Source organism: Bufo gargarizans, unplaced genomic scaffold, assembly GCF_014858855.1.
Source record: "Bufo gargarizans isolate SCDJY-AF-19 unplaced genomic scaffold, ASM1485885v1 original_scaffold_998_pilon, whole genome shotgun sequence".
NCBI classification, from domain to species: Eukaryota; Metazoa; Chordata; class Amphibia; order Anura; family Bufonidae; genus Bufo; species Bufo gargarizans.
The window spans coordinates 300865-319189 of record NW_025334788.1 but is presented as its reverse complement, the minus strand read 5'-3'; the positions used below and the strand labels follow the sequence as shown (position 1 = coordinate 319189).

The following is an 18325-nucleotide window of genomic DNA, read 5'->3' as shown; positions in this document are numbered from 1 at the left end:
GAGGTAGCAACGGCCGCCACCCAGTGGTCTGACAACAGTACCCAGATCAGCCCAAGGAGGGTGGTGACCGCTGTTGCTGCCTACTCCAAGATCTCTAATGTCAGTGGTGGTGAGGATAACGATGATAACGTGTCGATGGCTGTAACGTGAGTGCCCAGAAGAGAGGAAGAGGAGGGGAGTTCAGTGGAAGAGACAGAGCAGCAGATAGGAAGGAGAAGGAGAAGAAGCAGGCAGAATTTGCAGTGCACAGGAGACAAAAAGCAGACTGCAAATGTATCAGGAGCAAGCAATCTACCATGCACGCTCACATCTTGCGCTGCCAGGACTCCGGCACATGGCTCCGCAGTGTGGGCTTATTTAACGTGTCAGCTGCTGACAATAGTGTTGCCATCTGCAGCCCGTGCTGTTAACGCATAGGTTGCGGTAAGCCTAACACTCACCTATGGACGACTGCTTTAAGAAGGCACCTGGCCTCCCATCCCCGAGCCCAGTAGGAGCAACGCCGTTAGAACCCACAAAGCCACACTCCCGAAGCTCCACGTCCTGCCTCTTCTCCTTCTCCTCTCTCCTACCATTTGTCCTCCACTCCACCTTCCACCGTGCTGTTGTCGTGCTTATCTGGCATAAGGCAGGCTTTCGTAGCCCCAAAAAACAAAAGTTGATTAGACCGGATAACCCTCTTGCCCAAATGCTGACCGCTGGTTTGTCGGAACTGCTAGCCCACCAACTACCGCCATATAAACTGGTCGACTCGGAGGCCTTTAGAAAATTTGTGGCTATTGGCACACCGCAATAGAAGGTCCCCGGAAAGAAATATTTCTCCCAGAAGGGCATCCCAGAGCCTGTACTCCACTGTCCAGCAGTAAAATTGTTATCCACTGACGGCCTAATATACCTCCAGTCACATAATCACTTGACCTTTTCTGTCCAGTGAATGCCTAATGCTTGGGGCCTTTACTCCACTGGCCTACAGTGAAATTGTTATCCACTGAGTTTCTAATATACCTCCAGCCACATATTTACTTGTTCTTTTCTGTCAGGTGAATGCATAAGTTTTGGGGCCTGTACTCCACTGGCCTACAGTAAAATTGTTATGCACTGACCATCTAATATACCTTCAGCTACATAATCACTCGTTATTTTATGTCAGGTGAATGCATCATTTTTGGGGCATGTACTCCACTGGCCTACAGTAAAATTGCTATCTACTGACCATCTAATATACCTCCAGCCACATAATTACTCGTTCTTTTCTGTCCGGTGAATGCCTAATGTTTTGGGCCTGTACTCCACAGGTCTACAGTAAAATTGTTATCTACTGACTGTCTAATATACCTCCAGCCACATAATCACTTGTTCTTTTCTGTCAGGGGAATGCCTAATTTTTTTGGGTTAGGGTTAGGATTAGTACTCCTGTGGCCTAAAATCTAATTGTTCTAGGCTCCAGCATTACAAATTTTTGAGAGTTTTCCATTAAGACGCATAAAAATGGCCCCTGATTAAAATACATATTTTTTGTGGGAATTTTTGTCATTTAAGTGTATGGGGCCTGCTGCGAACGCGTGGTTCGCAAATATTTGATCGCGAATGCGCTTTCGCGTTCATGGAACGTCCTGGCCGATGTTCGTCCATCACTATGTTGGTTTACCTGTGAAGGATTTAACAGCCAAAACTACAGCAACAGCGCTGTGGAAAAGCTTCATTCTGCCATATGGGTGTCCTGACAAGATTCTCACTGACCAAGGATCAGCATTCGAGTCTCAGTTGTTCTACGAATTTTGCGCTTTGTACAACTGCAAAAAACTGAGGACCACTGCATATCACCCACCGGGGAATGGCCTGTGTGAAAAGATGAACCAAACCCTGATCAATATGCTCAAGCCCGTACCACCTCACAAGAGACCCATGTGGCCTTTGCTACTGCCTGAATTAGTGTACCTGTACAACAATACAACTCACTCCTCCACAGGTTACACTCCATACTACAATGTTTGGAAGACAGGGCCATTTACCTGCAGACCTCGCCCTGTACATCCCTGTGCCGGACTCTGAACCACTCCTTCCCCAATTTTAGTGGGTCAAAGAGCATCAGAAGTGCCAGAGAAATAGTGGACTCTAAAATAGAGAAAGCTCAGCAAAAACAAAAACAGGACTTTGATCAACATGTACATGCTGAGCCCTTACAACCAGGACACAACGTTTGGCTCAGAAACAATCACCCAGTAAGCAAGCTGAACAATCGCTGGGAATGTGAACCATACACAATCGTGGCTGTCCCCTCATTGGAGGTCTATGAGACCGCAACCGGCTCAAGAGGTGCCCGAAGGAACCTGTTCAGAAATAGCCAAGAGAAGTGGATATATCACTATAACTACCATTGCCTTAAGTGACCGAGACGCCAACAGAGTTGTCGTCCATGCTGGACCCCCTTCAATGGTTCTCTCTGCCTCAAATTTGAGTTCTGATGCCAATTCCTGCAACCCCTGCATCTGCAGAATCAAGTCCAGTGGCCAATCCTCCTTCACAAGTCCCAGACACTACTTCTACCCCCGGAGACTCGGAACTGTCCTTGCAGAGATCTCAACGGACCAACAAAGGTATCCCACCTGCCCGTTATCTGGACTTCTTTGAAACGAGTGTTTAGTTATAGAGATAATAGGAGCCAAGCCATGGACACATCTTGAGAAACTTGCCCCTTGTTTTGTGGTTATATTTTCTTTTTTATCCTTCCTTTTTGTGCCTGAACTTCATGGACTCCAAACTTCAACTATACCCCATGTGGATAACAAATAACTTTACTACCTCATGTGGATTGCAAATGACTTTTTGCATTATATGTTCCTGTTTTGCAATGTGACAAGCAAGCACCCAAAGTATAGACTTAAACGTATACTTGAGCTCTGTGATTTCTACTGTGATATTTTTGCACTAATGTTTTAATGTTTTAGCAAAGTTTAACCACCTTATCTCATTGTATGGACTCTTTCACGAGTACAATGTGACCTCTTTTGCACTCTAAATCGTCTCTGGACTTTATATTGGTAGTCAGATAGTTAGCATTTTGCTTTATTACTCATACGGACTGCCTCTGAGGACTTAAAAGTACTATTGGTCCTATATTTCTCTTGTGTTAGCTAGAAAGCCTAGGTATGATATTGTAATGTATTGTTGCTGCACAGGTAGGACCAAGTGGTAAAGTCACAAGCAGGTCTAACACTTTGTAAGGGTAACCCGCTGCTAATTTGGGAGGAAACTGATCACTCCTCCTAGTTCGGTGTGTCCTAAGGCTTTAGGCCTTGCCTTATGGACGTAAATGTGTAGCTATCTGTTTCAATCATTAAGGTGACAAAGAGTAAAGAATAATTAGACCTTGTTGCCGGAAGGAAATACCGGATAATGCCACCCTTCTATTTGCTGGCGTTTCATTGCATAGTGGTGGGACTAGAGGGTAAAGACACCCCCGGTCTCTCTTTGGTGTTAACGGCCGTGATGCCTAAAAGTCAGTCAGTAATGAGCTCTTAGTGCACACCTGTTTGGTTCTCTGGTTATACCTGAGAGAGAAAATGTTCTTAGACATCCTACTCATACGGGCAGAGAAACCTTGTGGTAGCCGTTACTATAGCAGTTTAGTAACTGTATATATAGTCTTACGCAGCACTTTAACTTTCCTTGGGTACCCTTGGAGCTTACCCTAAGCACAAGCCGAGGGCGGCTTACCTCTTAAGTAAGGGGGAATGTAATGACCCTAAGTGGCATTACTACTCCTACACCCTGCTTCTGTCTGTATCTGCAATAACCATGTCATCTTATGCCTTTATTTCAGGTCCTCCATGTAGTGTGCATTTCTTCTTATGCATTTGTATTGTTAATGCAATAATCTGGTTACCCAGCGGGTGGCAGCAGACTTGGCAGTGCTACTCTACATAGAGTGGAACCTGGATTTACAGCTCTCTTATACTCTCCTCCAAGGAGCAAGTACAATCTTGGTAGAACCAGTTAGGTCCTATGCTCCATGCTAAAGGGAGCAATGCGGATGCTCGTCCCTGGTGGGACTGAGCTCTCCCTCAAATCCAGCTAGGACAAGAAGTTCCTAGGATCATAGTGGGAGACAGACTTAGTACAACAGCATCAAACAGAAAGGAAAGCATTCCCATTTAATATTGCTGACATAGCATTTCTGAGAAAGTTACAGCATAGTAGAGCTGAGAGAGTAAGCTACAGATTCAGCAGATATAAGTTTGTTTTGCAGAAGTTGTTTGCCTTTCAAAGTCCTGCTAAAACCTGTTGGGAACCAAGACAAGTTCTGTGGATTGTTAGGACTATCGTTTATGCATCGCTTTTGACGACTATGTCTGGGATCCAACCATATCCAGGTAAGGAGCACCGTGACACGTGCAACACAACACCTTCAGGGATATTGTGGGCACTATTACACCACCCTGGCAATCCTACACCTGGTTACCAACACTACCATCTACAAAGTGGACTCCATGTCCTCGCTGCTTAATTGTAACTTGCGTCACGTTTACTTGCTCTACAAGAGGGACATATTTTGTAGAATCCTCCTAAGGGGCAAGGGATCCCTCAGATGCTGAACCCGGCCGTTGCATATTTCCCTGGTAGTACTGAAAAACGCCAATAAATGCTATCACCACATATAACTGCAGAAGTGAACTGCGTATATATTTTTCTTTTTGCACAGAAATAGGCCAGTAAACACTTTTAGTGTAAATAACTGAAAAAGTGAACAGCGTATATATTTCTATTTTTGTACTGAAATCGGCCAACATATACCATATCACCACATATACCTGCAGAACTGAAATGACTGAAACAGGCCAGTAAACGCTTTTAGTGCAAATAACGGAAAAAGTGAACTGCGTAAATATTTCTCTGGTAGTACTGAAATAGGCCAATAAACCCTATCACCACATATACCTGCAGAAGTGAAATGCGTATATTTTTCTTTTTGTACTAAAATAGACCACTAAAGGCTTTTCAACATAGCACTTGCGCCCCAATAACAAGAACAAATTGCTGGAATGACAGAGCTGTATAATGTCTACTCGGATCCCCAAATAATCTTTTCCTGCACTTGTAAATCGCTTTTCTAGCACTGTCCCTAGTGCTTTCCGACGTCTCTTCCTGCACTAAGGTGCTGTGAAATGATTCCTCCCTTTTCTTTTCTATGCACTTGTAAATCACTTTTCTAGCACTGTCCCTAGCGTCTTCTGACATCTCTCCCCGCACTAAGATGCTGTGAAGTGATTCCTCCTATCCTTTCTCTGCACTTTTAAATCGTTTTTTAAGGGTTTTTTTCACAATGAGGTTTTTCCTAATGCTCTCCCTAACACCTTCTCACGTCTATCCCTGCACTCAAAACGCTGGAAAATGTCTGAATCTAAGATGGCCACCGTATTTATAGGGCCGTGACATCACAGGGCTGGCTGGCTGCTGATTGGCTGCATGCATGTCAATCTAGGTGATCCCGCCTTCCCAGACTTCCTTTCTCCATGTCCTCACACGTGCAGCTGCCATTTTAGGAAAAATGCTATTCGTTACCATGAAGCGTGAGAAAATTAATATTCGTTGCGAATATAATTTTTCCTGAAATTCGGATCGAATTCCACTACGTCACCTTCGATTCGCTCATCTCTATAAATGATTTCTGATTTAAATTTTTTACATTAGTCATGGGATAACCCCTTTAAGCTTACATGGTGAAGACCCTGGTACCCATGGGTAATGCATGCAAAGAAACTGCTGCAGCCATAGCTTCCCAAAATGGCGGTGGCTGTATCTTCTATGGAAAGCGTTCACCGCAGGCACAGATGCAAGCACTAGGACCTCCTGTATCTGCGCCTGCATTTAGAAATGTTGGTGATTTAAAAAAAAAAAACATCTTCCATGTTACTATCGATATTTAAAAATATATATTTTTATAAATTACCGTATATAATCCTGCAATTTCCACACTGGCCACTAGGCCTAATAATAGGTCATGATTTCATTCTATGGTTTCATTTCTATTTCTATTTTTTCAATTTTTTTTACATTGTACATTATTATTGAAGACATCAAAATGATAAAGGAACACATATGGAATTAAACAGAAAACAGAAAAGGATTGTTTTTTTTATATTTTAGGTTCTTCACAGTAGCTCCCTTTTCCTTTGATGACACCTTTGCACACTCTTAGCATTCTCTCAAGCAGCTTCATGAGGTAGTCTCCTGGAATGGTTTGCAATTAACAGGTATGCTTGTCAACAGTTAATTTATGGACTTTCTTCCCTTTATAATGTGTTTGCGACCATCAGTTGAGTTGTGCAGTTTTATCCAGTGTTTAGCTCTACTCTTCTACTGTTCACATTATGTCAAGAACCACTTAATTAAGTAAAGAGAAATGACAGTCCATCATTACTTTAGGACATGAAAGCCAGTCAATCTGGAATACTTCCAAAACTTTGAAGGCATCCTCAACAGCATCCTCAACATCCGAAGTCGATTCGCATAAAACTTTGTTTCAATACTGAACGGAGCGAGCGCTCCGTACAGTATTAGAATGTATTGGCTCCGATGAGTCGAAGTTATTCCTTCTCCCGAGACTTTGCATAATAACTATAACAATAACTTCAGAATATGAATTAGACTGTAAAAAGCATTTTCCGAATATCGGGTTCGGTTCCAAGGTACCATTTTTTTTACATTATAAATCAATTCCTGAAGTTATTATGCGAAGTCTTGCAAGACTTTGCAAAGTAATAACTTCGGCTCATCGGAGCCAATACATTCTAATACTGTACGGAGCGCTCGCTCAAAGTTTTATACAAATCGAATTTGGATGTTTCATCCGAAGTCTATTTGCTCATCCCTATTAAAAACCATCAAATGCTATGATGAAATTGGCTCTCATTTTGGCCGCCCCAGGAAAGAAGACCTAGAGTTAACTCTGCTCCAAAGGATAAGTTCATGAGAGGTACCAACTTCATAAACTGTAAATTACCAACACCTCAAATGAAAGGCTTCATAAATGCTTTACAGAGATTACCAGATTTAACCCTATTAAACTGGCGATGTGCTAATGTCAGCAGACCCTAACTCTACTATTCTGCATACTGACAGCCCCCTTACTGCACAATTTTAATTTTTATGATATGCAAATTTGCCTCTAGGAGCAGGGGGGGTGCATTGCTCCTGCACCTAGAGGCTCTGTTCTCCCACCTCATGTGACACCCTGCCATCCTTGATTGACAGGGCCGGCGTTCATCTTCTGCTGCAAGCCCTGTGTGCTGGATAAATCTCACGCCTGTGCCATTTTCCGGGCCGGCAGTAGGAGACGAGCGCTGCCTGGCCCTGTCAATCAAGGATGGCAGGGCATGACATGAGGTAGGAGAACGGAGCCTCTAGGTGCAGGAGCAACGCCCCCCCCCCCCTACTCTTAGAGGCTAATTTGCATATCATAATCAAAGTTAAAATTGTGCATTAAGGGGGCTATCAGTAAGCATAAGAATAGTAGAGTTAGGGTCTGCTGACATTAGCACATCGCTAAGGTCAGCCAGTTTAGTAGGGTTAAATCTGGTGACAGAAACCCTTTAAGTACCATACAAACCTATCCAGCATAACTACCACAGCATTCTGCAGGGACATGCCATCCCATCTGATTTGTGCTTAGTACGACCATCATTTGGGTTTTAACAGGACAGTGACCCCAAACATACCTCCAGGCTATGCAAGGACTATGTGACCAAGAAGGAGACTGATGGAGTACTGTGTCAGATGACATGGCCTCCACATCCACCCTAACTTAACCAAATTAAGGACAAGTTGGACGGCAAAGTGAAGGAAAAACAGCCAACAAGTGCCCAGCACATCTGGGAACTTCTTGAAGACTGTTGGAAAACCATTCCAGGTGAATATCTCATGAAGCTGATCGAGAGAATGCCAAAAGTGTGCAAAGCTGTGATCAAAGCAAAGAAGGGGTGACTGTGAAGAACCTAAAATATAAAACTACTTAATTCCATACGTGTCCCTTCATTGTTTTCATGTCTTCAATATAAATCTTTAATGGAGAAAAAGAAAAGAAATGAAAGGATGTGTCCGAACTGCATATTACAAAAAACCTGGTAGACGCAAACAATGGAGAGGTTGTCAAATGTGAATCAACTGGATTTTATGCAGGGGCTTCTGTAGGAGGTATGGAGGTAGCAGTCACACCCAGCTCCTGAGGCCTGGGGGTGCCCAAGGACGCCCCTTCCATAAAAGATGATACTAGTATTATCAATGGTACATGCTAGGTGGGGCCCTGGTAAAGACTTTGCGCTGTGGCCCAGAAGATTTACATTGTGTCACATAAAGAAGTTACTGTACCTTGAAATGGAAGATCCCGGCATAATAGCCTTTGTCAAAGGATTGACTTGGTGGAACCACACGGAAGAGGCAATCTTGATTCAATGTGAGACATGCAACGGAGGCGAGGACCCAACAGTCAACTGTGTAAAGAAAGAGTCAAGGGTCAGAGGCAATGTCTTATGTATTTCGATTTAGTTTCCAATAATTTAGAGTCAGTCTGAACAACAGCAATAATGAATTTGTTCATTTTTTTAACCCCTTCACAACATCCGTCATCTATGTACACGGGTCTTTAAAGATGGAGCATGCTCCAGAGTGGAGCGAGCTCCATAACCAGTGGGTGCCTGCTGCTTCATACAGCAGACACGAGCGGATGTCAGCAACTATCAGTAATGCCTATTGCGGACATTTCGCCTCTCAGATGCCATGGTCAAATGTGACCACGGCATCTAAGAAGCCAGAAACCCTGAAGTGTGCTTTTTACGGGCTGCAGAGATCAGGGAGAAGGCGTTCATTCAAAGAAATGAGCCTGAGCCTGTATTAGGCTACTTTCACACCAGTGTTTTTGCTGGATCCGTCATGGATCAGCAAAAACGCTTCCGTTTTGACAATACAACCGTCTGCATCCGTTATGAATGGATCCAGTTGTATTATCTATAAAATAAACATGAACACTAATGAAAGTCAACGGGGGACGGATCCGTTTTCTATTGTGTCAGAGAAAACCGATCCGTCCCCATTGACTTACATTGTGTGTCAGAGTGGATCCATCTTGCTACGCACATCGCGGACAGAAAAATTATGCTTGCAGCGGAATGCATTCTGGTGCATTATGTTTTGTTCAGTTCAGTCCCCATTGACAATGAATGGGGACAAAATGGAAGTCTTTTCCCCCACCATTGAGATCCAATGACGGATCTTAATAACAGAAAGGGAAAGCGCAAGAGTGAAAGTCGCCTTAGGCTTCCAGGCTCACTACTTGTATATTACAGTCCAGGCAGGTCGGCGGCATCACTAAACTGTAATATACCTATTTCTGTATAGGATAATGGAAAAAATTCCCTTACCCTAGACAAATTGCAATCTGATGATTATGTGTTGTGGTCCACTTGGAGACCTAATAAAAAGTTGTTGTTTTTTAAAATAATAATGTAATTTTTTATATAAAAACAAATAAAAAATTATATAAAAGTTCTAATAATTCCTCTTCCCCCAAAATCAAAATAGTTAATAAAAAAAGTCAACATTGCCACGTGCTAAAACACCCGTACTAGTAAAATATATAAAACTTGTCCCATACAGTGAATGGCGTAACGGAAAATAAAATCAAAATGGCCAATTCAATTTGGCCAGTTCACTAAATTTTTCAAAAAAATGTGGTCCGATCGAATTTATTTGTGGTGAATCGCATTAAAAAACGTTTTTTTCCTGGCTGCAGAGAGCCTGTACAGTTGTGTAGGACACTGTGCCTTGCAGTAACACGCATAGGGAGTCTGCTGTGGTAGTGAAATAATACTGTGAGTCAGTATGACATGCAGATGACAGGCGTCGCTCTTAGAATCACTGCGCACCTCACTTATTTGGGCAGTTACGGGGCCAAAACTGACCAAATAACTCAAGTGTGAACTCAGCCTTACAGGTTAATGTTAGCGCCAAGAAGAAGCGCACTCCTTTTACACCATCGGCAGCTGATTCCACATAGATGTCTACAGAACCTGTTCTATTAAACGCTTATACAAGTAGAGCCCCCGACAGAGTGGAGAGGGTGACAGCAGTAAGTTTGTGTTGCCGTCACTGATTATTTTGCCTTTCCTCTGATCCTTTAGAACATTAACCACCAAAAAATGGATCCTGTCTGTGGAGCATCCGTCTTCACTCAGTCAGCATTTGGTCAATAATCCATCAGTATTGCTAAAGCCAAAAAAACAGGGGTGGATCCAAAACAGAGATGACATGTGAATGAAATATTTGCATGTCTTCTGTGTTTTGTACCCACTCCTGTTTTTGGCTGCCAAATTATAAGCCAATTCTGATGAAAAATAGGGACTGTGACGGACCCCCAGTACCCAGGATGAGTAGATATTGCAAACGGCTGATCTTTAGCTCCCAGTTTTCCCCAGTCACTGGTCGAGACTCTGTGAAGGGGAAATAAATACTGATTTATTGAGCATCTGCACAAACTTATTTACAGAAAGTGATCAGGTAAAACTGTAATCCCATCACTTCCCCCTTCCCCAGAAATTCTGTCTGCACCACACCACAGGGGTCCAGCTGCTAAAAGAGCCCCAGACAGCCCTAGCAAAAACCTTTCCAGAATGTCATTGTCCTGAACTCCTTCAGAGTACAATGGGTAATATCGGGGGGGGGGGGGGGGGGGCTGAAAGTCTTTTTCTAAACAAGTTACACAGTATAGCATAATTACACATAATCCAACACCAATACACATTTAACTCAAACTGATCACCATGTCGTCACAGGGACCATCATGTCATGCAGGCCTTGCAGCTGTTACATAGACAGGATCCGTTGTGCATCATCTTTTTCCTTCTTTCTGACAGATCCGTAGAAGGGTCAAATAAATAATGATGTCAGCCAGGCCAAAGGGCAAAATAGTGGCCCAGTCATAAAGTGGGGAGGGTGGGAACAGCATGAGAAGTCCACAGAGTGGCCCTATGACATAGTGGTGAGGTATAAGCAGTATGAGTAGACCACAGAGTGGCCCAATGACAGAGTCTGGAGGTGACAGCAGCAGCATCAGGAGACCAGAGAGTGGCACAATGACAGTGTGGAGGTGGCGGCAGCAGCAGCATAAGGAGGAGCCCAAAGAGTGGCACAATGACAGTGTGGAGGTGGCAGCAGCAGCATCAGGAGGCCACAGAGTGACACAATGACAGAGCGTGGAGGTGGCAGCAGCAGCAACAGGAGGAGGCTACAGGGTGGCACAATGACAGTGTGGAGGTGGCGGCAGCATCAAGAGGCCACAGAGTAGCACAATGAGAGAGTTTGGAGGTGGCAACAGCAGCATCAGGGGGAGGCCACAGAGTGGCACAATGACAGTGTGGATGTGGCAGCAGCTGCAGCATCAGGAGGCCACAGAGTGGCACAATGACAGTGTGGAGGTGGTGGAGGTGGCAGCAGCAGCATCAGGAGGAGGCCACAGGGTGGCACACTGACAGAGTGTGGAAGTGGCGGCAGCATCAGGAGGCCACAGAGTGGCACAATGACAGTGTGGAGGCAGCAGCAGCAACATGAGGAGACCAAAGAGTGGCACAATGACAGAGTGTGGAGGTGGCAGCAGCAGCATCAGAAGGAGGCCACAGGGTGGCACAATGACAGTGTGGAAGTGGCAGAAGCAGCATCAGGAGACCACAGAGTGGCAAGGTGGCATAGTGTGGAGGTGGCAGCAGAATCAGGAGACCACAGAGTGGCAAGGTGACATAGTGTGGAGGTGGCAGCACTCTCTCGGCTCGTGCGCCTTCACAGCTTCTCACAATGGGCCAATCAGCATTAGGAGTGTGCAAAAATCTTGCTGCTGATTGGCCCAGTGTTTCGCTGGCAGGCAGCAGGCGCAAAATTGAGAGTGACTTGCTGCCCGCCTCGCCAGTGTCGCCAGCCAAACAGTCATCCTGCAGCCAGTCCGGACCTATGCCACTGCCAGCCCGCCCACACAGTAAAACTGCCCCAGCCCCCAGTCGCTATCTTTCTAACCCCAACCCGGATCATTAAGTTTCACTGGCATAATTAGAAATGACTGGGCCCCACAGGAAAATTTTGAATGGCTCCCCCAGTTGTCCGGCACCTCTGACCGGCAGAGACCCTTGACTTCTTCCCTAATACAGTCCAGCTATCGTCCAATAGACAATAGACAGTGTTAAAATGTCATATTACAGTATACATATATTTCCATGACTTGTCTATTGGACAATAATTGGACTGTATTAGGGAAGAAATCAAGGGTCTCTGCTGGTCAGAGGTGCCAGACAACTGGGGGGGCCCATTCAAAAATTTGCTGTGGGGCACGTTCAAAAATATCCTGTGGGGCCCAGTCATTTCTCATTACGCCAGTGTCCCTAATGTTTTCAGTACGTCATGTATAAATTTCTTTATTGGTAAATGGGGGGAGGAGCCAGGGCAGGAGGTGGGATGGGCCAGGATAGTGGGCAATGTTAGGGGACCTAATTCAGATTCTTTCTATGGGGCCCAATGATTTCTATGTACGCCCCTGGGTCCTGCTCCAGTCCTAGCTGCTGCTGGTGAGTAGTTTCTTCACAAGGTGGGTGAAGAAAGCTGCTCATCAGCGACTCTAGACTCATGGACAATGGCACTGATAGGCAGTGGTCAACTGACTACATAGGATGTCTCTATAGTAGTTCAGTTTGTCCTCCCTTTCAGCAGGTGTAAAAAAGGCCCCAATTTTGGACTGGTAGAGAGGGTCCAACAAGGTGGAGAGCCAGAAGTCATCCCTCTGCTGAATAGTGACAATTTGGTGGTCACTACGCAAGCAAGTGAGCATGCATCGGGCTATTTGTGCAAGTGACTTGGAGGGACTCCCTGCCTCCATCTCCACTGCATACTTCCAAGGTGTTTCTGGGTCCTCTGCCTCATCTTTCTTATCGCCCTGTAGCTCCTCTGGCTGCTCCTGCTCTTCCTCTCCTGTCACCTGTGTAGAAAAACCACCCATTTCGCTACACATTGCTTGTGCTCAATGTCCTCCTCCTCCTCCAGTTCAGCCCCCACAGGGCTCATGTGGACATGAGATCTAGGCGCCACGTCTCCAGTCCCCTGATGAGGCAGATTTACCAGCATCTGTTCCAGGAAATGAAGCAATGGAATGACGTTGTTCATCACGTAGTCCTGGCGACTGACAAATAACGTGACCTCCTCAAAGGCCTGAGCAAATGGCAGGTATCACGCATGAGCTGCCACTGGCTGACATTGAAGTTACACAGAGGAGTACTTCTGTCCGCTTAGATCATCAAGAAATCGTTTATGGCCTTTCTCTGTTCGTATAGTCGGTCCAACTTATGGAATTCCAAAGGGTGGAAACGTTGCATATAAGCCTATGTTGGGGGATGCCATTCTGCCGCTGCAGCTCAAGGAGGGTGTCCTTTGCGGAGTGGCTGAAGTGCATGCAAAGTTTCCTGGGCATTTTTAGGATGTCTTGCAGATCGGTGAAAGACTTCAGAAACCTCTTGACACCTAGATTCAACATGTGTGCCATGCAGGGCGCATGGCTCAGTCCTCCTTGATGCAGCACCGACATCATGTTCTTCCCGTTGTCGGTCACCATAGTTCCGATTTTCAGTTGTCGCGGAGAAAGCCAGGATTCGATTTCTTGATGAAGGACATGGAGCAGTTCCTCTCCTGTGTGACTCTGTTCACCCAGGCAAACGAGGTGCAGAACAGCATGACACCACCATGCCCTGTATATGTGATATGCTAGAGGGGCACTGTGAATTGTCCCTGCAGTGGAGGCTGTGGACATGGTGGAGGATGAGGAGGCAGAGGCGGACATTTTGTCGCAGAACCAATGGCGTGAGAACGTGGAGGCAGAAGCGGCATCACCTGGCCAAGTTGCTGGTGTGGCTGTGCAGGAACTACATTCACCCAGTGGGCCGTAAAGGACATGTATTGTCCCTGACCGTAGTTACAGCTCCACACATCGGCGCTGACTGAATGAATGACAAGTAGTGTTGATCGAGCATACTCGGCCGAATACCAGTTCGGCTCGAGCATCTCGGCCGAATACCAGTTCGGCCGAGTACCACATGTGCTCGAGCACAATGCTCGAGACTCCTTCCTGCACGTTTCTTGGCTGCTATGCAGCCAATAAACATGCAGGTGGGTACTGCCTTAACTGTAATGCCGTAGTCATGTGGGTTACTGGCATTACAGTGATTGGCTGGCCGCTATATAGCACCCCATGATGCGTGTTTGGCTCAGTCTTAGTCAGGGAGAGCTGAGCATATGAAGGGACAGACAGTGTAGTGAGTGTTATCAGAATAGTTTTTATCAGAAAATTGTTTCAGAGACCCAAAAGTCCTTTTAAGGACTATTGTGTGTGGCAGAAGCAATATCTATTTTTAGCGCAAACGGCGCTAAATAGCTAAGACTTTACAGACCCAAAAGTCCTTTTAAGGACTATTGTGTGTGGCAGCAAAATCTATTTTTAGCGCATCCTGCACTAAATAGCGTGCAAAAGTTAGGCTGCTGCAGACAGTGATATTAGCGCCAAATCTCCCGTGTAAAGGGTGCAGATCTAAAAAATATCAGTGACATCCAGTGTACTTTTTCCGTAGACGGTGTCCACTCCAAACAGTTAAATTATCCGTGCCATAACTCCTGTGTGAATTGTGCGCATCCCACGTGTATGTGTGACATACTTTCAAGCATAAATAACATTTAATATGAAGGAGGCGAGCAATAAGAGACAGGGGAAGTGGCCGTGATGCTGATGGTTCAATCAGAGGCCGTGGCCCTGGGCGCATTGATACTGTGCCTGCTGCCAGAGCACAAGAAAAACATTCATCCACGATACCTAGCTTCATGTCCCAGTTTGCAGGGCAGCGCAGGACAACACTTGAAGTCAGACCAGTGCGACCAGGTGGTCGGTTGGATTGCAGCAGATAATGCTTCCAGTCAGTTAAGCACCACCCTGTCTTCCACCAAGTCCAGTCTCAGTAGCCAAGAGTCTGGTCAACAACACAATCCTCATCCTGATCCGCCATGGAGAGCCTGGACAAACAAGTGATCCCACACTCGGATATTCCGAGGAGCTCTTTACATTGCCATTATTTTATTTGGCCCTCTCGCCAAGCACGCTTGAAGAGGGACATGAGATCTTGTGCCCTGATTTCCAACCTCTAGAGCATCCACAGTCACAAGAAGATGACGGTGGGGAACGGCATTTAGTGTATAATGAGGTGGATGATGATGAGACACAGTTGCCAATTAGTCAACGGCAATTAGTGTTTTAAGAGGTTAATGATGAAGATAAGACACCGTTGTCAATCAATGAGGTTGTGGTTAGGTCAACAAATCAGGAGGATGATCAGAGTGAGGAAGTGGAAGAGGAGCTTCTGGACAAAGAGGTCACTGACCCAAACTGGGAAGGTGGCTACAAGCCGAGCAAGGAGAGCAGTACAGAGGGGGAGGGATCTGCAGCACTGCAACAGCTGGAAGAGGCAGTGGGGTGGCAAAAGGGAGAAGGCGGGCACCACTGAACAGGCCCGCAACTGTTCCACAATGCACCCCCTTGAGAAAATCTCCCTTGCCAAGGGGTAAGTGTTCCGCAGTATGGCGCTTTTTTAAGGAAAGTGCGGACGACAAAAGAATAGTAGTACTGTGCCGTACCAAAATGAGCCGGAGCATGGACACTAGCAACCTCACCATCACCAGCATGATCTGCCACATGGCATCCAAGCAACGTAATAAGTGGGACGAACGCCTGGGTCCACAATCTGTGTCTGCGGGTCACACCACTGCCTCCTCTTCCCCATGTTATTTGCTGCTGGCCAATCCCCTGTCGAAGGCGCAGGCCCGGATGCCTCCCGCTCTGCGCCTGGACCTTCGCAAGCACCATCAGCGACCACATCCACTTCCCTATCCCAGCGCAGCATCCAAACGTCCTTACCCCGGGCATTTGAACACAAGCGCAAATACCCAGCCACCCACCAACAGGCCATAGCACCTTTCCAAATTACTGGCCCTGGAAATGTTGCCATTTAGGCTTGTGGACACTGAGGCCTTCTGCAGCCTGATGTCGGTGGCCGTCCTGCGTTACATTCGGCCAGAGACGCTACATTACCCTGACGACACACTGGATCAACTTTGTGGAGGCCGGGAGCGAGTCGTACCCTGGGATGGCACAGGTGCTACCGACGCCGAGGATTGCGGGTCCTTCATCAATCAGGTTTTCCACCAGCACCTACGTTAGTTGCTCCAACCCCCACTTCTCCTCCTCCGCCTCCTCCTCCACTTCCACCTCCGAATTATCCGCGTGCAGCACCAGTGGTTCAGCGGTTTCTGAAATCCTACCCCAACTTGCCTAGGCTACTAGTGAAGGCGCGCCACGTGTATGCACATTTCCGCAAGACATTGACAGCTTCAGCCGGTCTGTCAACACTACAGCATCGCTTAAAATTGCCAGCTCACCGGCTGTTGTGCAACGTGAGCGTGCGCTGGAACTCAACATTCCACATGTTGGCCAGGCTTTGTGAACAGCAGAGGGCAGTAGTGAAATACCAGCTGCAACATGGTCGTCGTCTTTCCAGTCAGCTTTCCCTATTCACAAGCGAGGAGTGGGCATGGATGCCTGACCTCTGTGAGGTTTTAAAAAACTTTGAGGAATCAACACAGATGGTGAGCGGCAATAACGTTATCAGTGTAACCATCCCTCTTCTGTGTCTACTCAAACGCTCACTGCTCACAATTAAGGCGGACGCTTTGCCTGTGGAAGAGGTGGAAATGGGGAAGAAGACATTATACAGGGTTATACCAGACCACCCTCACTTCATCTTCTCAGCGCGAATTGGACGATGAAGAGGAGGAGGAGGAGACGGTTGCCTCTGCTACAGAGGGTAGTACCCATGTAAGTTTAATTCCATCTGTTCACCGTGTGTGGGCAGAAGAGGATGAGGAGATTGAGAGTCATCCTCCTGATGATCACAGCATAGTCTTGCTTGTTGGCACTCTGACACACATGGCTGACTTCATGTTAGGATGCCTTTCCCGCGACCCACTAGTTTTGCGCATTTTAGATAACACGGATTACTGGGTGTTCACCCTTCCCGACCACCGCTACAAAGAGAACTTCTCATCTCTCATTCCTCTGGTGGAGAGGACGAGCAAAACTGTGCAATATCAGAAGCTCCTTGTTGAAAAATTGCTCCAAAAATTTCCATCTGACAACGCTGGCGGCAGAGTCCGTAGTTCCTTGGGCAACTGAGGAGGGGAGACAAGGGGAACACATAGCAATTCTAAAAGAGGCAGGGCAACACTCTCCAAAGCCTGGGACAGTTTTGTGATGACCCACCAGCACCCTCACCCTGATGCTCGGCCTACTGTCACAAGGAAGGAAACATTTTGGAAGATGGTGAAGGAGTACATAGCAGACCGTGACAGCGTCCTCAATGATCCCTCAGTGCCTTACAACTACTGGATGTCCAAGCTGTACATGTGGCACGAAATACGCCTTGAAGGTGCTGGCCTGCCCTGCCGCCTGAGTTTTGTCTGAGCAAGTAATTAGTGCTGCTGGTGGCATAACAGATAAGCGCATCCACCTGTCAACTGAAAATGCTGACAGGTTCACTTATAAAAATTAACAAGGCCTGGATTGCCTCTGACTTCTCGACTTCACCAGAGGAAAGCTGAGCTGATAAACATAAAGGCACTTGTTTTTTTATAATGTACTCAATACACTGTATTCACATGCACCCCTTCTACCACAAAAAAGGGTATATGGTTAAATCTTCCGCTCACCTGCAGACCCTCGCATATCATTTTTTATAGGGTTAGTTCATCTGCAGGCCCTCACATATAATTATTTAGAGGGTCAGCTAACCTTCAGGTCCTTTCAAATAATGTTTTAGAGGGTCAGGTCACCTGCAGGCCCTCGGAAATAATATTTTAGAGGGTCAGCTCACCAGAAGGCCCTTAAAAAAAATATTTTAGAGGGTCAGCTCACCAGAAGGCCCTCACCTACAATCTTTTAGGGCGTCAGCTCACCAGCAGGCCCTCACCTACAATATTTTAGATGGTCAGCTCACCTGCAGGCCCTTCGCAAATAATGTTTTATGGGTCAGCTCACCAGCAAGCCCTCACTTACAATCTTTTAGAGGGTCAGCTCACCTGCAGGCCCTAACCTACAATATATTTTTAGGGTCATCTCACCAGCAGGCCCTCATCTAAAATCTTTTAGAGGGTCAGCTGACCAGAAGGCCCTCACCTCCAATCTTTTAGAGGGTCAGGTCACCTG

At 46.2% G+C, this 18325-nt stretch overlaps 1 protein-coding gene across 1 annotated transcript in view; it reads right to left on the bottom strand.

Annotated features, from left to right (window-relative positions):
- The window catches only part of LOC122924301 (calpain-2 catalytic subunit-like), a 66376-nt gene that overhangs the window by 37970 nt on the left and 10081 nt on the right, over positions 1–18325 (bottom strand). Inside the window, exon 3 of the mRNA XM_044275253.1 lies at positions 8368–8489. Coding sequence (XP_044131188.1) covers positions 8368–8489 — 122 coding nt within the window. The remainder of the gene's footprint in view (positions 1–8367; positions 8490–18325) is intronic.